The sequence below is a fragment of the Opisthocomus hoazin genome, chromosome 3 (assembly GCF_030867145.1).
Source record: "Opisthocomus hoazin isolate bOpiHoa1 chromosome 3, bOpiHoa1.hap1, whole genome shotgun sequence".
NCBI lineage: Eukaryota > Metazoa > Chordata > Aves > Opisthocomiformes > Opisthocomidae > Opisthocomus > Opisthocomus hoazin.
In genome coordinates, this window is record NC_134416.1 from 80,311,939 (window position 1) to 80,336,453 (window position 24,515).

Consider the following 24,515-nt stretch of genomic DNA (forward strand, 5'->3'; position numbering starts at 1 on the left):
ACTACTGGGAAGTGGGGGCAAGAACTAATTTACTTCTATTTCGAGTAAAAGATGTATAAAAAATTGAGAAAATACAAGGTTAGCTTTTCTCTAAAAATGAGATCCCGTGTTACAGCCAGGTAGTTGAGAACTGTTGACTGGTCCAAGCCTCTGATATCTTTTCTGATTTTATGACAATTTGTTTCTGCTTACTGCATTAGTTAAAAATGACCATTTTTTCCTTAATACAGGTGACTCACTGGCACAGTCCGTACTTTTTTGCCTACTTCCCTGCAGCCTCTTCTTTCCCAGCTCTTCTTGCAGATATGTTGTGTGGTGGGATAGGATGTGTGGGCTTCTCCTGGGTAAGTTTACTGGGGTATGTACTGCTATGTAGTAATGGTGCTTCACCTTCCTAAGATTTTTAGCATTTCAGTAACATTCTTCAATGGCATTATTGATTAATAGCAGTGAAGTCACAGGATTATTTTTATAGTTGAGTTTCCTTGACTAATTAAATGTTTGCACATAGACATCCTGAATGACTCCAGTAATAAAAGGCTATTTCCTCTTAGAAATTTTGTCCTTGAAAAATCATCAGCATTTAGAATTAGTAGCAGCAGTGCAAACTTTCTGGCACTTCATTAAGTAGTATAACTTTCCTATCACCTGGTGTTGTTACTTCTCTCAGCATCTGGATGAATGGGAAATTGTGTTAAAAACCCTACATTTATGTGAGATGGGCTCTTCTCAAAAGATGTTGGTACTTGATGTTGAAAACAAATATGCAAGATGCAAATCCTAGCTTCGACATTTGATAGTGGTGGGTCTACATGAGGCCCAGTTTGACTTTTTATGGGGTAAGTATTAGAAACAACATGCACAAAATGGTCTTCAGGTCCCTAATTTAGCTGGTGAAGTTAGTCAGCTAGTCTCTTCCTCTATAGTCAAAAGACAGAGAGAGAGGGAGAAAGAGTTATTCTTGCTCTGCTGAATCCTGTTTCTCCTCATGGTCTAGTGTGGTTATTCCCTCTGTTCTATTTTTTAACACAGGCTGCAAGTCCAGCTTGCACAGAGCTGGAGACTGTCATGCTGGATTGGCTGGGCAAGATGATTAATTTACCTGAAGACTTTTTAGCTGGGAAGGATGGCCGAGGTGGTGGAGTCATTCAGGTACGAGGGGACGTGAAAAAAGAATACGGGATGAGTTTGTGGACTTTATGATTTTGTAAAACCTTCATACCAAAACACTAATAAAGGAGAGATATAATTTTTTTGCCACATGGGTTCCTTTCAGATTTTCAAAAAGATCGATGCTCTGTGAGAATGTCCACAGGGGGGTAGGATCATCCATGAAAGTAGTGGTTTTGTTTTCAGAGCAGCTGAACTCTGAAACAGTTTTCTCTGTGAAGAATGGTTAGTAGTTCAGCTTAACAGCACAATTTTGGCTTAAAATTCAATTAATAATATTGAAAAATCATGTAGGATGGAACTTTAATTTGTTGATTGAATGAAGTGAGCTCATACTTACCAACAATTTCCAGGAATGTTTTGTGGCTGAAAATAGAAAAAAACTTCTCAAATAGAAATATATCTGAGGATTTTGAGTACAGCATCATGAAAAGTGATTATAAACGCTTCCCTGAAGTCCACCTTAGACACATTCAATTGTTTACTTCAGTCAGTTTCCAAAACAGCCTTCATTTTTTTTGGAAAAAGAGTGTCAGAGATTAAGCAATGGATAAAACCATTGGAGAGAATCTTCTACAAGTAAAAATAACAGAATGTAGTAGAAGGTCTAGCAGCCTCTGTCAAAGAAGTTGAAATTAAGAAGTTTTCCTAATATAACAAAAGGAAATGTTGGAATATTAAAAGAAAATTAAGAGCTGCTTAATATTTGAACCTGAACGGTTCTGTCAGTAGGTAATACAATTTTCAGACTACAGTGCAGTATCCAAAATAGAACAAACCCCAGACTTTGATGCTGACCGCTTAATGAAAGTGTACAATGTCTGAACAGAGTATCCGTACGATACATCAATGGGCAAACTTGCATGCATAATAAAGCTACATTGTTTGTCAGCCGTGGCTTCAGTAGTGCATGGTCTTTCTGCAAGTAAAGACTGTTGTCACAGCTATTAATCTAGCTAAAATAGAACTCTACTATGAAAAAGATGAATTTTAAATAATTGTTCTGTGCTCCTTTGATAATCTCTGGACTCTGGTCATTGGAGGCCAGGGCACAATCCATTTCATCCTATGGTAGGCTTCTAAAATCTGAATTAAATGTTAGAAATTGGGAGTTCTTTCCTTGATCTCAGCTGCAAATGCCTACAGCATATTTCAATTAATTATTCCCAACATCTTCCCAGGCAAGTATGAATTTAATCCAGCTGCTATGATTCTCCTAGGCGGAGCTGCGCCTACACCAGTTTATTGCCAGAGTAACTCTTTACTCATCTACTTGCTCTGTTAGGATCTTTTTCAGTATGATTACTAGGGAGGGGGTAATGCTCAGGAAATCAAGCTTTCGTCATGCATCTCAACAGTATTTATTTTGTACCAGTGAAAGCAAGCAATTATGCCTGATGGTTATCAGCAGGAATATTGCCCTTCCAGGCTGACAATGCTGGATTGCCCACAATTTTCATCAGAAACCAGTCAGTTTCAAGAATTAAAAGTGCTCTGTGTTCCTGCTTACGACAAAGTCATTTGTGCTGCAGATCTTCTTGTCTTGCTCTTGAAACAATAATGATACCAATAAGAGAGCGTGAGGTAAAGACAACATGAGCATGTGAAAGTGACAGTCATTCTCTTGGTAAATGCCAAGTAATTATTGTGCTATTGGGTAAAACTGAGCCTGTGAAAACTGGCTCTTAATTACATTTGAAAGTCTCTGTCAATATGAAGCACTTTGTTGTTGTGTGCAGGATGACACTTGAAAATGGCAAAAGATGAAAGAAAATTTCAGTTCAGAGCTCTGGTGGACATGAACATCAGTTCTTGCTGACATTTCTTCCGCCTCTTGAGCCTGCTTGCCATGGCAACCTTTGTTTGCTTGCAGTAAAAGGAAAGATATCATCATCCTTTGCTTAATGCAGAACACAGCATTCAAGAGGAGAAAAAAAACAGCTTTTAAAAATAAGTGAGAAAGCAACTTTCTTCCTGAAGCTTGTATCCTGCTGTTCATTCTAGATAAACTGCTGAAAAGTGTACCTACTTTGAATTTTAAAGAATTTTCTTGCTCTGCAAAGAAAAAGTATTTTAAGGGTGAAACAACATAAGACTTAGCCTATCTTTGCCCTGGCAAGGAACACTGCTGATTTATCTTTTTTATCAGTTAGCCAAGTAGTGCAAGAACCTGGGACTTTTTTCTTCAGAAATATTTAGTGCAAGACTTTGGTGCCAGGTGAACAGAAGAGCCTGACAAACCAGGTTCTGCAAATACTGTAAGCTTCAGTATAAAAAAGGTGACTTAGGAAGCTAAGGCAAGGTGAAAAAGACTATGTCTGTTGTGAGACATCCAAAAGCGTTTCCAAGTTGCTGGATTCAGGTGCCTTTAGACTGTGTCCCAGCTGTATATCAGGAGGCAAGATTCAGCTGGGCAACAGGCCCTTTCTTGCTCATCCTTGTTTCCGTGTAAGGAAGTTCATACGAGAACTGATGTACATGCTGACAACGCGCCAGCCTGGATGAACAGCCAGGATGCCAGGACATCTTGTGGCACTCCTCAGAACGCTGAGGCTCTTCTTGAGCCTAAGTCATTTGCCTGCCCAGCCAGGCAGTCTCCAGAATAATGGGGACTTAAATTTCCACATCTCAAAGTAATGCCTTAGCTTTTGGAATTTCCTACAGCCAGTTTCTTTTCTATATTTGTGCACATTTCTTTAGTGTGCATATTCCTTACATTTACTGGAAAGACACTAACAATTTTATGAGGCTTAATCATTACAAAAAAAGGAAGAAAAAAAGTACCATTTTCTCCACATATATTTGAAAGATTTTAATGTATCCCCTTAAATATATATTTTAATAAAAGTAATAATTAGTATTATTTCCTACATACTAAATGCAAGGGTGCTAGAGCTAACTTTACTGTGAAGAACCCAGGTTTAGAAAGGTTGTTTTCAGTGACTTGTCCAATGTGAGATGGAATTAGGTCTCGCACACAGGCTTCAAGTTGCCCAACTTCATTATGAGGACATACAACTTACCTGAAAAACAGTATGGACGTCACAATAAGTTGCAGTGGTTTGCACATATGAAACGTATTCTCCTCTGCTGAATTGCTGGAAAGGGTGTTTCAGGCAACATTTTCTGACACTATATGCCCAGTACGCAGGTCTTCTGATTATGCAGGGTTCTTTAGGAATTATAGAATGCTGGTAAACAAAATAGGATAAAAAGAGCTTCTCAGAAAACAGGTGATGTTCTTGACTGAAAAACATTCCTCACATCTGCTGGACATCCGAGGACCCGAGTCATTGTATTCTAGCTCACAGGACTGTCAGGAAGCATGGTATTTTTTTTCACTGTTAGTTGGATAATATTGTGCTGAGCATGGCAGAGATAGTTTTGCTAACAACATCACAATGACAGAAGTTTTTCATCAGGAAACTTACACTGTGTGAGATTCATCTCACGTTTTATCAGGTAAAGTTGATATATGAGAACACGCCTTTAGAGGAACGCTTTATCTCAGTCCAGAATATTTGCCTAAAATAGACAGAATTATTGCTTTCTGGGTATGCTTACCTCTCTCCACTGAATACTAAGGAACCCTAAACAATTATTTTATCTCAGATGGTATTTAACTTTTTAGACAGGTGAAGCAAGATGAATCAGATCTTGAAAGATCTTTATGCGTAATATGAAGATAATTGTGTGCAGACACTCTCGCATCACATCACTCCAAAATTAGCTTGTTGACACTGAGGACATTTCTGAGACATACTTATTAATTTAAGCAACTGTATTCATTGCAGTACTATGTGCTTGGCAGAGGGAGATCCACATGACAATTGTTCAACTTTGAACTAATACTTTGAAAAGCAGTTAGCTATGTTGAATCATAGCTTTTTTGCTTTTTCAGTGTTTTTTTCTCTTTTAGCCACAATAGTTGACTTGTCCAGGATCACTGTAAATATTAAATAAGTGTTATAATTATGCATGTTGCTTGACGGCAGTGAGAGGGGAGAGTCAGATTCTGATGGAAATTAAATGTGCAGAAATCCAGAGTAACCGAAATCAACAGTTACTCTGCCATTATTACTGGTTAACAAAAGATTGGTGCCTGGTTCGAGAGCCTTTTCACTTGTGTGAAAGAAAGTCTGTGAGTCCAGCTTTCTAGCACTGATTGCAAGGCTGGTGCCTAAACTGAACCAGCATAGAGAGGACAGAGGCATCAGGAAGGAGGACACCGAGATCAGAGATTCCTCCCTTGCTGTCACACATATTCGTAAGAAGCAGGAGATTGCACAGTTTCTCTTATGCAGTTTCTGTTAACAGCTTTGCAGTTTCATACAAAAGAAAATGTCGCTTTTCTTCTTCTGGAATGTCTTCCTTTAGAACCTTCCTTCAATTTGTCCCACAGGGAAGTGCAAGTGAGGCCACCCTGATTTCACTGCTTGCTGCAAGAACAAAAACCATCAGACGGGTGCAGTCAGAAAAGCCTGAGCTAACAGAAGCAGACATCATGGGCAGGCTGGTGGCCTATGCTTCTGATCAGGTGAGTATCCCTCAAAAATGGGAACACGGGGTCGCTGCTTAACAGTTTCAACCATCTCAATAGGCAGGTGAAATAAATATAAACTCTTTGGAGTGGTGACTATTTGGTTTTGCTTGTTTGAATCGTATTGTATTTCATAAGTGGGCTGGAATCTCATGTGTGCCACCATAATACAAAGAATAAACATCCAGAGGCCAGTGCTACATAAGCATTGCTTCATTACAAAAGGAGCTCATTTGAAGTAAATAAAGAGACTTGAGTAAGGTGTTAAATTCAGTTGTGTTGAGTAACTCTAGACTGTCTTTTGCTATGTCTAGGCTTGTGTGTCCATGTGTGCACACATTATTTTCCTTCTACATACACATGTGCAAACAAACATAGGTATGTCCTCCCCCTGTACACACACGGGTGCAGGTGCATGCATACAGACAAAACTAGTGCATGAATATAAAGCAAATTGGTCATAGTACTTGAAGAAGCTCAAAACATTATTGTTTTTTTTAAAGAAAAAAACTCCTAAGATCTCCATATATCAATCCATCTAAGAGATCTTCTAAGAAAACGGAAAACAAAATCCTTGATTTCTGACTGTGAGTGGTATTTAGCAGACTGAGTTAGTCTGATTTCTCAGCAGGCCAGGACCATGGAAGGCTTTTACTGTTAATGAAAGCAAATTTTAGTCTTGTGAATCGTGCTGCTCTTACCTTTCTGACACACTAATCCTACTGAAGGGCTAAGAAAAATAGCTGTGATATTTTCTTCTGTAAATGTCAGTGAAATAGAAGAAAATCCCTTAGTACGTGATGTTTAGTTTCAAGTAATATCTGATTATGGAGAACAAAATGGCCAGGTTTCAGGCTTGCCTCTATTTATTACTAAGTGTGTCTTCAAAAGCACTGGAGAACAAGTTAAAAGTATACTTGCTCTTTGCTGGTGGGAAGAGGGACTGCACTTGTAGGGTGAGAAGAGTCAGCACAAGAAAACACGAGGAAAGATAACTGTTTTCAAAAGGCACAGAGGATATTTGTCCTTTGTTTGTCTGGGACCCTAAGGTCTGTGTTGCACAGACTGGCAGCCCCAGAGCTCAAACTCTGACCCAGTGATGCACAAAACCTTTTACTTGTTTTCATTTTTTTGTCCCATGTAAGTGGCTGACCTGAGATGAAGACTGACAGGCCTTCCTGCCTACTGAAGGTCAGAGGATCTTCTGTTTACAGAAGGATTTGCCTGAAGGTATTGCTGACCTTTCAAAGCAGATTGTTGCAGAGCTCACCGGTCCTTCCGCATTAAGAACAGACCTGTGTGACTCATAGGCAATAATCCACAAAAGAAAGTAAGCCTCAGCCATTCTGCGGGAGAGAAAACCACGCACTGACAGAACATAACACTGCAACAGTCTGTTAGGAGGGAGGTAAAACGTTGGCTGGTAAGGAGACCCAGAGCACAAAGCTGAACTCAGATCTCATGTATCTTGGGAGATCATTTTAGCTTCTCAGCATTTGGGGAAAATCTATATCCCATTGAAATCATTTTGCTTTGTGTTAATGAGTACAGCGCAGGAGTGGCAACAAAGCTTTCCCCAGTAACTAACTGGGGGTTTGGAGACAACAGAAGAGGACACCTGTCTGTTTTAGTGCTTGGGCTGTCCTGGGTGAGGCTTCTCTTGCAAGGGACACTGCGTGTGAGACCTTGGGGCTGAGAGGAGCATCCAGCAACCCCTGACAGTAGACACCTGACTGTTTGGGACCAGGACAGAAGTCACGATAGTTTTTTGTTATTCTCAAATTTTCTCAGGCCACTTCCTTTGTCAACCTTTTTTGCTGTGTTTATTTGGTTACTGGAAGCAGCTGCCCACTCATTTTACTGATCTCTGGTTCCTTGTTCTCCTCAAGGATGGTGGGACATTCCTGAGTACTTTGCTGAGGACTAGGGATTCCATGGAGCAGCAGGTCACTAAAGATTTGTTATAATGCAAAAGCATCTTGGCAGTTTTAACCTTAAGATTGTGAATGGCTGTAGTTATTAGAGAGCCTTACTACGATTTTGGAGAGTTGAGGAAGGAATTCTGAGGTTCTGACTGGCTAACAACCTCAGTGTATTCTTATAGTTTGCTTATTTACAATTCTTGTATAAATCAGTTGTAGAACACCACTTTCCGTTGTACACTTGAATTAAGTATGGGATTGCTATGGCGCACACGTTTTTCACTTCAAAAGCAGTTCGTTATATTTCGAGTCTAGACTTCTGTATTTTCTCAAGCTGGTGCCTAATTTGTTTGCCAAAGTGCTTTAACAAGGGGCACTGCTGAGATACAAATTAATAGTCAATCTGCCTTTAAAACGCATCATTCCAAGGATGTGTGAAGCTGAAAGGCAGAAACTGTATCTTCATCTGGTCTTGTTCTACTTCTGTTTTGGCTTAATCTTTTCCGTGATTGTATGCTAAGTTAGAATAGAATTAGTAAGTGCTCATGTAGGCACAAGCAAGAAACAACAAGGGTAGGATGGAGATTATGAATTAGAATAGTCACGGTATGAAAATGTGGGGAATTTTTCAAATCAGTGGTAATTAATGAAATTGTAGAAGGTGGAAGGTAAAACAAATTTTTGGTTTTAGTCATGCTCTAAAGGAGAGTATTTTGTGGCTAAATATACCTTTTACTGTTGATAGAGCTATTATAGTACTGTACTTCACAATTTTATAAGAATTTCTTAGTCATGTATTTGTTTTTATTTACTGAGATGTAATTTATGTACTAAAAAATATTATTTAAGGAGAATTCAAATAAAATGGGTTATAAATAAAACAACATTGGGAATGAGCTCTAATTGCTTACCAAAATGAATGAATGATTGAACCACAGTTTCTTAGGTAGGTAATCTGAAAAAAATGGTAATGTAAGAAAATATGTCAGTCTATACCATACCATGATGTATATTTTTTTAGGGTTCAGCAAAGCTGCATGCCATAAAAATATTCTAGTGAGCAACTGAATCATTATTAGGCAAGCTGATTATCTGCATGTCTTTTGCTTGATTTGGATCCAAATCCTGAAGCTCTTAATCAATCCTACCTAATTGTGAACATGTTAATTAAAACTCTCACTAAGGTTAATTGAACTCTTGTCTGAATGACGCCATGGCAATCTTTTCAGGACTACTTCAGGGTTTCTATTAGTGTATTTGCATGTGTATGTATGTATATATATGTATGTATATATGTATGTGTGTCCATCTGTCTATCTATATGATGGAATGAGAGGTACGTATCTGTTATGTATCAGCAACAGTCCCAGGATCTCAAGTATTGCTTCAGTGGAAAGAAATTATTTTTTGTTTTCAAATTCAAATGAACTTCTTACATTCCAATAAAAGGTATCTGTCTTAAAATCTGCCCATTTCCTTGTAGGCTCATTCATCAGTGGAAAGGGCTGCATTAATTGGTGGTGTGAAGATTAAAAATGTTCCTTCAGATGATACATTTAGTGTTTGTGGTTCAGCCCTAAAGAAAGTTTTGGACGAAGACAAAGCTTCTGGTCTCATCCCATTCTTTGTGAGTACTGGATTTTAATTCATGAGTGGATTTATTGCTTCTGATGAGCTATTTTTGATATGAGTAGATAATCTCATCCCCAACAGAGGGATTGATAGGCGGTTTAGCTAGAATACCAGGAGAGGTTCCATGAGTGTTCTTCATACACCTTTCTGTGCAGTATAAGCAACTCATCTGAGCAGCTGGTTGCACTAAATGATGTTTTAAAAGCACTGAAAGTTACATTAGGAAGTTGAATAAATGCAGGTGAATTTTGTAGTTGCAGATAATCCTGCAATGTTATCATCTCCTCTCTGTCAGACTGGTATTTGTGGCTCATCTCTAACAGGCGAGCTATAGCAAATCTGGCTGTGGAAGGTTTAAGGTGTCATCATTTCTTGTTCTCCATCCACTTTCCTTTCCAGAGATTCCTGCTTCCACAGCAGTCCAGCAAAAGCAAATGTTTATATCTCAGTAGCTAAAGCTCATAATCCCCCAATTTTTGACACAGAACAGTATTGGACTGGATACAATTCTAAAGTTTGCTCCTACTGTGATAAGTACCTGATCGAAAAGAGTATTTCCTTATTCATCCGATCTACTTCTCCTGTCAGTTCAGAACACCATTTTATTGTTTCAAGTTAAGGCAATATTTTACCATTTATTTTTTCATGGAGCAAGTAACCTCTGTGGTGTTTTTGTACATTGTCAACAAAGTCTTTTGCTCATCTCCAAGCATTATGCCTCTACAAACTTGATATAGACCATGATCAGTATAGATCTATAAAGGGGTATAATATGCTATGAATAATACATTTTTACTGGCCTCTTCTGAAGAAAAATTGGAGGAAAAAAAGAACTATTTTAGAAACAGAGAACTTTAGAAATGGGATTTTTTAAGACAGTAAAAAATATGTCACAATTTTTTCAGAAAAGTCATGTCTGGCGACAATTTTTTCTTTCCTTCATGTGGTAACATTTTGAAAAGGGCTAATGTGACTTAAATTTCTATTAATTGTTTTCAGAAGAATTAGCAGATTAAGCTTGCTTATAGTCATGGGTAAATGCCAAATAGGACAAAGAAGCTTGAATTTCACCAAGCTCTTTTGAAAATGTGATCTTTTTTACTCCTCGTATTATTAACCTTTAGGGTCTGTTTTTATGTAGTATGAGGATAACTAGGGTGAAGAGTGTTTTTCATACATGCAGAAGGCTGCTAGTTTCTAGCCTGCCCAGAATTAGTGAGTCCTTGGGATGACCAAGCACATCCCATCAATTGCTTTCCAATATAAGATGACTATGACTGAGAAACAAGCATCTATAAGGCCACCTAAATAGACTTTCTACTGTGGGCTGCACCTACTGAAGTGACGATGTGCCATAAGGCATATTTTATTTCTCTGTTACGTGGTGCCAGCTCATAATATCTCATATAAGATTCTACTTGTTTATCTTACTGTTTTAAACAATTACAAGTACAGCACTATATCACATCTCCATGCACTAGTTACCAATTTAGTGTGTTTTTGCTTCCTCTTTGGTCCGTCCACAAAAAAATGCAACTTTCCCCTCATAAATATTCATTCCTTGTTAATTTTTCTATGTGTAACAAGAAGAAATAAAAAATATATTTGTGCATTCAGTGACACCTTTACAAAGGGTGATTAAGCTGTTGTTTTTCTTCCTCTGTTTGCTTAGCTGTGCAAAACAGACTTTCAAAGACAGTAGGGGCTCAGTCTGAGTTAATATGGCCCGTGCCAGGTCTTCCATTTATTTGTATACATAAAACATGTCAGCTTAGATTAAACTAGATCTCATTATCCTTATGGTTGGCCTCTTAACTCAAAAGGTGTGTTAATTCTCTGCCATGCGGAGCAGCAGTCCATGCACTGCATTAGTGCTCCCTTTTCTGGCTTGCAGATTTCAAAAGCCTTTCCATTTCTTTTGTTCTTGAGTAATTTGGTGCTATTTTATTTTGTTCTGGTGACAAAGATATGCGCATTGCCAAGGAAACACCTTACACCACTTTATTCCTTGTGTCACTGTATTCGCTGATCCTTCACTAAGAGGAATGATCCAACATCAAAGCAAAAAGTTTAACAGAAGAAATTCTGCCTGAAGAGACTTACGACAGCAGAGAGATCATTCCTAATGAAGAGATCTTGGTTGCATCCAAGCTGACGCAGTCTCCCTTATCAGCAAAAAAAAAAAGTTTTGTAGGGGATTAAAAAGAAAATACAAGCAAGTTACAATTCCTTATAGGCATGATTCTCCTCTCACATTTAATGAATAAATGAGAAATCATTATACTGAACTTGACAGAAGTGCTTTGCTTGTAGAGGTGAGTGGGGAATCAGGGGTGCGTTTGCTTGATGTGAAACAGGTTCTCTCATTACACCAATCTGGTAACTATAGCTTTGCTTTTCACATAGGTAAGGATTTGGCAGTCAGCCTTTTTTGGGGAGGGGCATTGTCTTTAGAACAAGTCTTTGAATTCCTATCTACCATCAATATCTTTTAACACTAGTAACATGTATATGATTTTATTCAGTGAAGGCTATTGCCAATTAGTGTACACAGACCTCTACTTTTGTTTCCTTTTTTTATTTCTAAGTTCAAACTTGTGTTGTCTTTTTCAAAGCACTTTTGCAGAAACTGAAACAGATATTTTCATCTAGTAAAGCAAGCAGACTATGCAAAGTGAAGTGCTTAACCGTGTCGGGTGTTGAGGCTCTAAAGTTGCCACGATTTACCGAGGAGCAGTTTCCAAGTGTGGTTGATATGCAGCCTTTCATCCAGCCACGAGTTAAGGGGAAGCCTTAAAGCATGTGCTGAAGTCATGTCCATTTCATTGATTATGAACACTAACCAGTGGCTACGCACATGTATAAATGCCTTTCTCAGCCGGGCCTTATGCTCCCAGCTTGAGACAGACCTCTGTATTGGGTGAATGTTAGCTGGGATGCTCAAAGGTGGAGATCACTAAGTTAAGCACTGCTAAATTCACATGCAGGGTCCACTGCATTAAAGCCTAGTTCACCTGAACGTGTGTAAGTGGCCTGTGAGCGTTATGCTGTCTTTCATTGATCCACACTGATACATTGCAGCTGGCATATATATAGTACAATATATTTCAACATCCTCATGCAGTATAAAGCTGCTGTAACGTGATCGCTTTGCTGCTGAACGAAGGCCCTGTGTGAAATCTCTCTGATTCCAGCTGAAATGACTCTCTGAATGATGATCTGCAGGATATTAAGAAGCAGGCTGTTTGTGTCTGGACTCATTTGGGAAACAGTAAATCAGAATAACCAGACTGACAAAGGAGCCATCTTTTCAGTAGAAGTTAACACTTAGATCCTGACCACAGGTTCCCATTTGGAAGAAGCATTCTTGAGGTGTGTACAGATGTCTAGGGTAATGCTTCTTAACCCACAGTTTGTGAATGATTGCTGTTTCATAAAATACTGAAACGGTGGTTTACTAAACTGTTGCAGTTTTCTTCAAGCTACATTCTCAGGAGTGCGGGCTGGCAAAAAACTGAGTAGGAGAAAATAAAAATATGAGAACATTGAAAGTTCTGCCTCGCTTTAGTTAATTGCAAATGAAAAGCTTTGTAGTGAAACTGTGCAAAATGTGTCCGTATCTTTTTCAAAAGCTGTAGGAGGTCTTCCAGTTGAAAAGATTGAGAGTCCTTGCTCTCAGGCATCAGAAAGATTCACGCGTGTTCCCTGACATAGCTCTTGATTTCAGGAAAGCAATACATGAGATGACTGATGCATGCATTTTAGCTGCTTTATATTCGCAGCCAGGGCTGAGTCATATTTGAAGTGCACAACCTGAAAAGGATAAGGCCTGCAGGCTATCCTGAGCCATCAGTCCCATCTCTGTGACGCAGCCTGTCCCCTGCCCTTTGCACAAATGTGATTTTGCCGGTGTTATACAGGTTACAAATTGAGTTAGATTCATTGTGTAGTACAGAAGCAGGGTAATGAGAGTCCTGGCAAGAGCAGATGCTGTCACTTTAACCGGTTTCTGAGAATTAAAACAAGTAGCTTTGAGGCTTAGACACCTGCAGAGAGGACAACAAAATTATTTTAGAATTGAGATATACATCGCAAAATAAGCCATTATTTGAACAGGTAAGCATATGTTTGAACTCTTACAATCTCTCATTGAAACCACATACTCCTTATCCTTATTAGGAGGAGAATACTGTAACTGCAGTACAACGCTAATAATGATAATGTGTAACCTTCTGTTGTTAAATCTCCATCATTATTTTAATTGCTGGACTAGCCAATATACTTGTACTCTAATCTTGTCAGAAAGTCCATGCCATATTATCATAAAATGTATGTATAAAAGCAGAGCCAAGTCTATACTGCACTCTTTATCTGGGTATTTCCCAATCCAATGGGCTAACCCCTATTCTTTACCAATACAGAAAAATTAGAATTTTCATCATGGTGTCCTACATTTCTTGTGACACAATTTGTAGATCTGTAGTTCAGCCAAAGATGAAATGCAGGTTTCTCCTGATTGTGGCAATGTCTTGGGTAGACAATAATGCGAGAAATATATTTTCACTCCATACATGCATGCCGTCTTAGTAAAAAAAAGGCAGCAAGCATTGCTTTTTAAAAAAAATACCCTGCAATCTTTGTAAAGCAATCTGCCTCAAAGGATGATTAGACTTCCAGAGAAGTCATAAATGTACCTCGAGGCAGTAATTATTCAGTTCTTCTCGTGTGTCTCAGGAATATGAGAAGGCCCAGTATAGAGAAAGATTAGATTATTTTGAGGGAAGAATGTGTTAGCAGCGAAATTTTATCAACTGTATATTCAATGTGCTTCTCATTTTCAGAATTGTATTTGTTTCAAACTCAGGTTCTTAGTAGCTTGACGCGGAAAACGCACTGAGTTGTCCCTTTCTAATTTTAATAATAACTTTTCCCATAGCCAATATTTTTTATTGGTGCATGATCACCAATCCTGAAACATGATTATAGTTATTAATATTGCTGTAATTGTGAAATTGGGGGAACATGTGCGCTGTCAGGGATAAAATGTTTTCAGGGTTTTATATGACTACATTTAATCAGGTCTGACCTATACAAAGGCAGGATATGACTTCCTCTAAGAGTCTACATAAATTTATGTGAATTGAGTGCTATCTGAGTACTTTCAATTAAACAGAAAAATTCAACTCCCTAAAGCAATTTAAAATATCGTTGTGGTATATGGTATAATACAGGTGCAGAAACATTCAGAAGTATACTTAAAAGAGAGGGTTTACCTCTCTAGCAATAGATTATTGAATTAGTTCAATATTCTTTGGATGTATAATTTTAAATTTCTGTCTTTTTGAATACATATCCATCTGCCCTTGTTACTGGATGTTTACGTTAGTATGGGATTTCCTAGAAATGTTGAAAAATCTAGTTTTATAAGTAGTAAAACAACTATTTCTCACTTTGCATGAATTCTCTAAAAACCTGGAACTTGCAAATGAAAATCCCATCACATTTATCCAAATCTTGGTCTCATAATCAGATTATTTTTTCCAAGATGTCAGGCCGTTCTAGTGTGCTGTTGCTGCTTGATTTCATAGAATGAAAAGAAGATGAAAAAAATACGCTTGATGGGAAATGTGAGAAGCAAAAATAAACATGTTAAAATTTCATGAGAAGTTATTGGGAAGACTAGTAAGGGAACCTCTAGAGGAAAAACCAACTCTTAGTCCTGAGATGTATACAGAACCTGCTTGAAGATGTGACTGTAGATGATATGTAACAGTTTCCAAAGTTTCCAATATCCAATAGCTGGTAGAAGTGAAAAAGTCAAAGGAATCTCTAGCTTGAAAGGGAGTGACAGCTTATGAATGAGGATGAACGTTCATGGGAACAAATAAAAGAGTGAAATATTGGTAGCTGTAAAGCAGTTTGTTTAATTAGAGCAGAAATACTTAGTGCAAATTTGTATCATCTTTTAAAAAAGAAGGAAAAAAGACACTCATGAAAAAGCTGGCATCGTTTAACTTTTGAATAATGGGAACTCCTAGAATTAACGAGATAGCAGTGAAATGCAGGGGAGAGAGCAAGTGAATGTCCGAGCTAGAGAACAGAGAAGAGCATACACTTGGCAAGTGAAACATGATCTCAGGCTAAAACAGATTATAGGATTTTGGCAAACAATTTGCTACTGGCATAGTAACGTGAAATTATTTTTCTCAGAAGTGGAAAGCTTGTTGTGCTAGAGAGACTAAAAGCTGAAAGCAGATAAGGCCACATCGGGTAATCTAAACACGAACAAAATCCATTGCTACAGAAGTGCTCGCTCGCATCACGATGACTGTAACAAAACAGGCCAGAAGTCCACCCCATCCCACAAACACAAGCCAACCTCTCAGCTGGGCACCAGCCACATGTCCCCATCCTGCAGCAGCTCCACGACTGAGGCAGCAGTGACAACAACGCATGCTGCTCTTCAGTGAGAACATTCTCTAGTACAGCAGAAAGACTACCGTACTGGACAAACTAAGCAGACACTTACGAAACAGAAGATACTACTTGCCATGTTGGATGAGCCAGAGCAGTCCAATACAGAGAAGGAACCACTGGAAACATTTCCTGGTGGCATCACTCCTGCTACAAGGGAAAGCACTGAACCCCAAAGCCCTGCGTATGCATTATGGAGCTGAGACAAAAATGCACTGTATGGAGTTTTAATGTATAGTTGTATCTATGTTTTGCTATGACAGTATCTTTGTTTCTTGAGAGGTCTAGTGGATGGACAAGTATTACCTAGGTGTTCCTTTGTCTTATAGGTCTTGTCATGAATTCAGAGGGACATGTGCACACACACACCCACCAGATAAATGCGCCTAGTTCCAGACACATAGGCAAAAACAGTGAAAGCAAGAGATCATGCATTGAGAGTGTACCTGGCAGAAAAAGTAATCAGAAGTACAAAACAAAAAAATCAGAATTCTGGATTTGACATATTTATAGCCGTCTCCTGGCTGTACTATAGTTTGTGCATGACCTTGGATAAATGATCTAATTCTTTGTACTTCGATACTATACTAAAACCCAGCATACTTTATTTGCCTATTTAAACTGTAAAGTGTCTTTTATTATATAAAAATCCAGTACAAGGCAAAAACAAGACCCAGCTTTTATTAGTGCTTAGAAAAATGAGACAAGGTGTTTAAAACTTAAGCGTAGCAATGAAAAATCAAATAATGTCAGTTTATATGCACTTGGTAGTTGGTTTTTTGGGTTATAATTCTACCTGTGTATTCCTAGTAAATTACCATAGCTCATTTTCAGGTAGTGATATTCTCTTTCTACTGTGAAACTTCAGCATTTGTGTTGCCTCTGCTTTTGGCCCACTGCTCATGCAACAGGATACATTAAATGAGACATTAACAGAATGAAGGAAGAATGGTTCCACTATTTCAGGATGAATTTGGGAGAAAATCTTCTCTGGGGAAAAGTCTTGCAAACCTAATTGTGAACATATGCTACTAGTGAACAGGTCCCACGCTGCAGATCCATTGAGTGCAAATCAGTTACAAGTCTCTGTTAGAGCTGTGGCTCTTTAATTCAGGCAGTAACATTTTATGGTCCAATCTGTCAACAGGAATTGCAGCACCTTTAAGTTGGGGAAGTTCAGAGCTTGCTTATATACCACAAATTGCAAACCATTTTGATGATAATTGCATATGTGAGGTTGGTATTAGGCCACACGATACGCATGCGGAACATACAGAAAATATATAAAATATAGCTATATATTACATTACTTGTCAGTCAATTTGATATTAACATTCAATTTTATACATCTGTCTCAATGGACGCTTGTGGGAACTTTGAAGAAAAAGATTAGATTCTTTAAAGTTCCACTGAAGGATAGGTATTGGCTAAAAGCAATTTATTTTTCCCTATATTATCTATTCTCTCTGTTTATTGTTGCCTTTGCAGACAGTTGTTTTCATTTGATAATTTTCTCTGCTGTAACATTTAATATTGTTTGGCTTTGTTTTTTTGGCTCTGCAGTTCTGTGCAACGCTTGGAACCACACCTTGCTGCTCCTTTGACAAACTGTTACAATTGGGTCCTATTTGTAAGTCTTTGCTGCTACTTTCCAAAATTGCAGATACCAGTCTAAGCCATGCTGAGTCATTTCCAGGGCATTGTGCAGTGTCACTGTCCAAATTCAATAAGGCTACTTATAGATGAGACCTTTTTCCTTTTGAGTTACCGTTTTCCTTCTAATATTAGGTCAAGCAGCAAGCTTGCATTCACAAACCGTTAAAGAGTACAGACAACATTGCCTCAAGGGTTTTTTGGGGAGAGCATGTTTTGGAACACTGTCAGTTAAAAATTACTCTAAGTGCTTTAGTTTTTAACATTTTTCTTCAAGCCCTTCTACCTGCAAGCACAGCTGGAGCAGTGGTGAAGATCAGGGAAAAGCCGAACTCTGGCTTTGTTTCTGTCTGGTTGTAACGACAATAGAAAATGGTGAAACATGCACCGAAACCCCACATGTCTTCTCCTTAACCCTTCCTCTCCCTTCCCTGATCTCCTTCCTCTCGCAAGCAAACTGGACAAGTGCCAGGGTGTTTAATACAGTGACCGAGTCACGGACCCTTCGTAAGTGCTGCTGTGTTGCGGTCTGTTGCGTCAAGCTTTGATCTGCAGCAAGGCTTGGTCAAAAGTGCATACTTGCTGGCTGAGGAAAACGCAACAGAAGCGCCCCATATCTATTCAAGTGTACATTTAGAACAGGAAATTTATAGCTATAAGCAACTGGAAGAAGCCTTATCGAAACACAGCTAGATTTGATGTTCTGTTAATTTATTCAGGTGGGGCCTAAAACATCTCGGGTTTGTGCAGTGGTGCCTCGCTCTGTGGGGTTTCCTGCCCTCCAGCGCAAGCCCCAGAGAATCAGTTTCTTCCAATACTCCTTCCTAAAGAGGTTTCTAGTAGTCCACTCAGCAGCTGGAGATTACTTGGCTGTTCAGGTTATTCCTATAGACCTGACCTAATAAAACAGCGACGCCAATGCTTTTAGGTATAGCACCTAGTCATGCGTGTTTCACCAGTTGCTCTCAATAATTTCCTGCTTGTGCAGCAGAGACCAGCAGATGGATTGCACGCTACTCAAATCAAAAGTCTCATGCTAGCTTTTCTGCGTGCAGGTGAATTTTCTTCGTAATACACATCAGCAGTAGTCCTATGAAGTAAAGACAATGTCTCAAACCAACTGTATGTAAAAATAAACAATCAGTTAACTTTGAACGTGTTTTCAAACAAACCTAAGTCATGGATGATATGAATAATATTTCATTAGCTTTTCCCAGACATCTATGCAAAAATAAAATGTAGTTCACAAGAATGCAAATTCCAGCATGATCTTTGTGCCCAGTTGCAGATCTGAAAGGATATACCTCTGTACGTGAAAATACCCGTCAGAAGTATTTGGTCTCCAGTGCAAAGATGCTATGCGAGCTTTAGTCATCAACTCGTAGACCAGAATTGTTACTGTGTGCATTAATACAGGTGATCTATAGCAGAGTGTGAATACGAAATTACAGAGAATACACGAGAGGCTCATATGCTAAAATATTGCCGCAGAAACCATTCAGTGACTAATCAAAACTAGCACTTTCTTAACCTTTCAATGCTTGCTCTTGCGTAAAGGGCTCAGTCCTTGAAATAAATAGTTTGCTGCACATACTTCAAAAGCATGTGCATGCACATATATCGATATCTAAAAAATACTGTTTAGAAATGTGTGTTTGTGATTCATGAGTTAGAACTGGGGAGCACAGGTAAAACTCTAGCTCCTCTTGCTAAAGCAGATAGTTTTATTACCATGGAGATGATAACTACACCTTTAGACACATCTTTCAAAAGTGTGTTTTTTAATGGTTCTTAAATCAAAATAATTTAATATTTTCTGTTGCTTAATATTAATAAGATAAACCCAGACATGTAAGGACTCTGTTCCAGTACAAATGGGGAGGAAGAAGAATATGTTGTGTATACATCTTTATGTATTAATGGAAACCCAGATGGTAGAAACATTTAATCACTTAATTTAATTTCAAATTGGGAAAATAATAACATCAAAGAAAAATCTCTCAGGCACTTGGTTTCATGCAAATTAATAGGGCTTTTTAATCTGCTGTTTAATTTATTTCCCTTTCAATTACTTTTTCTTAGGTAATAAGGAAAATATCTGGATGCATATTGATGCTGCCTATGCTGGGAGTGCATTCATCTGCCCTGAATTCAGGCATCTTTTAAACGGAGTGGAGGTGAATGAAGTGTTTCTTCTCTAGCAGCCTGATAAAACCTTGCTCCTCTATAGAATCTGTGTGTTTCTCATGCATCCAACATTAATGGCTCTTCTATAATCTCTGAGTACACTGCACTTCAGTTTGCAATGCGAATCCCTGTATATCCTATTACATTACTTATGTTTATATAATTTTTACTGGTTTATTCTGGGAGTATACAAGTTACCACAGCATGTAAAAGTTTATCATTCAGAACAGCAAGAAGTAGTGAATCAACAAAGTGTCTTACAAAATAGAAAAGAGGAAATTTTTCCCGAATATTCAAAAAGGCATGTTGATGACACCCTAATTCTACATTACACAAAAAAGAAAAAAAAAGAAAAGAAGATGAACAAATTTATGAGCTCATTATTTCTGATTTTTTTGCTTACATCCTGAAAGTCATACAGGATACAGCCAGTAGCTGTATCTCAAACAGGCAGGGTTTAATAACCAAGAGAGCTAAATGAAATATTCCTCCAACAGCGCTCCTGTTCCTTTTTCCCTCCCTCGCCGAGGTATTTGGCATTCAGTTGCTTAGATAAGAATACTTCAATTTCCTGCTGCTCCCCTCAGACAGTCAGATAAGTCCTGGTCTTCCACGTCAGTGGAGGAAATATTGCTGTTTGGTAAAGCCAGAAGTTTAAATAGAGCACTGATAGGTAGTGACTAATGAAGAAGAGGAGGGAACCCCCCATGACAAATAAAACATTTATTTCTGTCTCTTTTTTATCAGCAAATGAAGCTTGTTGTAATTTCCTGTGGGGGTTCTAAATTATTGTTATTGGTTCCTGAAGGAAATGAAACAGCATACCTTGTCTAGGCCAGCATTTGTCGTAAGAGTAAATATTTAACAACCCTGAACAGGTTTCTTACCTTACATAGTGTAGGGAGATAACTAGATAGATGTATAGATAGGTAGACAGACAGACAGATAATCTCCTCTTATGAGAGCAATTGTTAATTGTTTTACAAGTGACGGGGAAGGTTATGAAAGCAAATGAGAACAGAGAAGTGCTGTAGGGAGCAGCAGACCCTGGTGCTGCCAGGCCCCCATCTCCCTTTTTTAAGACTGGTGGGTTCTGCCTTTGTTAACACAGAAAATATGGACGAAGCCTTTCCCACACGATGTCCGTCTTACCGACCTGGGTTTCCTCTGATGCCATGCCTAAACATATGTCAAATAAAACAGGCCTGTTACATGATTTTATAAACGTGTATTGTGAATGCTTATTCTGTGTTGATTTTTCTTTTGGCTTAGATTAAAAATGACTTCTGCTAAAGGAGAATACCCTGGGAGTGAAAAAAAAAGTAATTTTCTGGTCAGTTGTAATCTTACGAATGAAAGGGATATGCAGATTCTGAACTAAACATATCATTTGTCTCTATGTATGACTTTTGTTTGTATATGTTTAATATTCTTGGAAAGCTTAGTGAATTGTTTTTGGAAACTGGGATATGAACCACAGTGGATGTTCCTGAGTATGCAGGGTTTCTTTTTTTTGGTATACACTGAGAGATATACTTTTCCATAACATAAGAATGTAAAAAGTAGAACTGTTACCAAATGCTCAAATGTTGATAATACCAATAGCCTAGCTGCACACCTAACCTGAATTCCTCCCCCCAAATAAATGAAGATTTATCTACAACAGTTATTAAGTAAGGTGCATGAGCAATATCTATAAAGCCCCAATTCAGGAATTAATTCGTAGTTAAGTTGTACTCAGACAATTTGACAAAGTTGTATCGTTAGTACGTGGATCCTCTTCTCTCTCATGATTCTGACTTTTATTTATCCATTCTCAGTTTGCAGATTCGTTTAACTTTAATCCTCACAAATGGCTCCTAGTGAATTTTGACTGCTCTGCTATGTGGTAAGTATTACAGCAAAAGAAAACATTACATGAGACAAAAATCACATTTTAAATTTCTAGCAGTAGACACTTATTTACCTTTCTTTGTTGAAATGAGGAGTTCTGGATAGCTTTAACTCTTGTAAATTATTTACAAAATTCACTCTTTCATTTAATCCAAGTTTCAAAAAAGTAAAATTTAGAAATAGGCCTGAGCTCTATATGATGTTCCAGTGAGACAGAAATCCTGAAAAGTCTGCAGATTCCTACTTGCTCCATTTTGAGACTGTTTAAAACATAAATGAAAAAATTTCATTGAAGGATGTTAATTCAATGAACGGCATACCAAACCGAGCTTTTTGTTGTTTTCCATAAAATTTCTATTTGTTTGAACCTTAGTTCTTTCAAAAGCCTTTTTAAAAATGGTTGGGATTTGGCTGATGAAAAGCAATTGTTTTCAAAGAGGACTATTTATGCAATTTTGTATTGATTTTCAGTTTCCCTAGATGACAGTAGAGATGATATTTTGATATAAGAAGATGCCAAAGTAGACACCAGTAGACATACTTTGAAACAAAGCAAAGTTTCATAGGAGTAATAATAGCACCATTATTAACATCCTATAATAGATGATCCTATTGTGTCCCAAACTGGAATCTCCAGAACCTAGTGTCCACCAGCATCATGACTAATGATACTTATTAGGAAACCAGCTATTCAGTAAATGCAGACTATTTATCAAAATAAATGAAAACTTTAATTTCAGTTATAATAGAACAAAATTTGTGAAAAAAGAAAAAAGACAGAAAAACTGAACGTTAAAAGAAGTCTCTAAAACATCATCCAGAAAAGGGTCGCCTTATTTAAAAGAAAAATCAGCCTGAGACAGGGGTCACTCAGTTGCCTTTGGTTAACCTTTGACTCTTTCAAAATCCTCAGCCAAGTTGACTTTTGCACAAATATGTATATTATTCAGATAACACATTACATTTTCTAATTTAAGAGTTTTCCCGATGTAGGCAATTCAAATATTTCAAGCTAAAATGAAATTTTTCTTTTCCTTAGAGTAAGTGGGTTATATTTTGATCCTGATTCATCAGTAGTGGCAGTGATTAACCCAAGACTCCAGTTTATAAGTACCTCATAACTAGCTTTCTCTCGCTGTACATGGAAATAGCAAAAACATGAAACTCCTTTGCTAGTTTCTCCGTCCTTTTTCTCATCACTCCAAGACATTGTTAACAAAGTAGTCACTCAGAAATGAGAAATCACATCATCATCCTCTTAAATGTTTGTAGGACAGTTAGGGGCCAGAGTCTAGTTCCTACCAGTTTAATTTCTAATTAATTCTGCTTTCCCCTGTAACCCTGTGGAACTGTTAGGAGTGTTTTACCTAGCTTTCCAAGAAAACAAGGTATATACATTCACACATCTGGAAAGACTTAGGAAAGTATTTTTCTCCATTTTGTTTCTTGCTTTTTTTTAGACAAGCCATTGCATGAAATGCTTCTTTCCATAGGTAGGAAGATTCCATTACAAGGAATCTCAAGAGACCTTCCAACATGTCTCCTTACTCAAAGCAAAAGCTTCACAGCTATAGCCATTCACGCTTCATTTCAGCAATGCATTTATGTGTGGGTGTTACTCAATAAAGTATACATTTAAAGTTAAATTCCTTGACTTGAAGCCAAATGCATCATCCAACTACTTCTGAGGCCCATGTCCAAAATTCACCACTCTTATCGTCTGTAACACGGCCTGACAAGGTGAAATGTAATAATAAGGGATGGAGGAACCTGGTGAGAAAACGTAACTATGAAGGATACATAGTCCTTTTAGGATCCATTAACCGTGATATTGTAATAATACAGAAAGAGTTCAATAAACAGTGAACACCATTTCAGAATCAAATTAAGCTGAGACCCATTGACAGACAGGCTTCTAAATCACCGAGGCTCCTCAGCACTTTCTCCGATGAACACTCCCATTTCTTTTCCCTGCAAGTTGATTAAGATAATCTAGCCATTAGTTCTGTAATGTAATTATTTAACTACCCAGTGCAATATGTAGCACTGATGTCACTTGGGATTAGGAGGCAATTTCATTGAAAACCTTTTGTAAAATATTCTCAGACTTCCTGATGTACAGAAAAGAACAGTCAATTTCCTATACAAAGGAAATGAATATTGCCTCCCAAGCAGGATATATTTTCCATATTCAAATACTGGAGACTCTGCCTTGAAACTACCAGTCAGTTTTCCCCAACTTGTTTAATTGGTGGTCTGGAATATTATAGAATAGGAAGAAGTGTCTTCATCTTGCAAAGTCTTGGTATTTTTGCTTTCCTATTAATCTCTTCAGGGTTTAAGTGTTAAATTTTGGTTGGGAAGGTTGTTTTTTCATGTTTAAAAGGAAGGTGCTTATAGGAAATAGTTGTCTGTAGATGGCAGTGAAATTTTCCTGTTGGTTTATCATATGAAGTAACCTTTTTGGTTATTGTATCTATTAGTTAAAATGGACAGAATAGAGTGAGGCTGTTAAAAGCTGCAGATGTGCAATCCAAGTAAGTAACTTCTCACAAATTTTCATTGCTTTATTCACCAGAACTTTTGTTGTGCATTTTATATTACAAGTACTCAATTTGTGAATCTGTGCCACTCAAGCTAGATCATAGTAGGTCTATTAGCATAACAACAAGCTTTAAAAAAATTCTAGTTTACGAATGACATTTTTGAAATATACATCCAGGATCCTACAGTCAGTCAGAGGAATTTGCAAAGGAAGTTAAGAACGCCACTTCTGTCCATTACCAGACCACACAAGCACTTAGTGCAAAGAAGTTTAAATACGTAGGGTGAAATCTAGATGTGGTGTACAAAGGTGCAACCGAACTGGTTTATACACATTGATGTCCAGGCTTTGGATTTATTTTAGTAATCCTTTAAGATAGTTTTTCATGGTTGCCAGATTAAGACCTGTGAAGTCCCCAGAGGGAACAGGCACCATCTTTTAAAAAAGCAATAACATCACCAAAGAAGTGAAAGATAGCTTCTAAGCGACCAGATGTTCC

General features: G+C 37.9%; 1 protein-coding gene across 4 annotated transcripts in view; it reads left to right on the top strand.

The window, feature by feature from the left end:
* DDC (dopa decarboxylase) overlaps positions 1–24,515 on the top strand; it is an 82,842-nt gene that overhangs the window by 33,478 nt on the left and 24,849 nt on the right. For all 4 annotated transcript variants that reach the window (XM_075416758.1, XM_009941738.2, XM_075416761.1 and 1 more), the window contains 7 exons: positions 231–344; positions 1,033–1,152; positions 5,573–5,707; positions 9,116–9,259; positions 17,302–17,368; positions 19,474–19,568; positions 21,399–21,466. In XM_075416758.1, the coding sequence (XP_075272873.1) occupies positions 231–344; positions 1,033–1,152; positions 5,573–5,707; positions 9,116–9,259; positions 17,302–17,368; positions 19,474–19,568; positions 21,399–21,466 (743 nt within the window). The remainder of the gene's footprint in view (positions 1–230; positions 345–1,032; positions 1,153–5,572; positions 5,708–9,115; positions 9,260–17,301; positions 17,369–19,473; positions 19,569–21,398; positions 21,467–24,515) is intronic.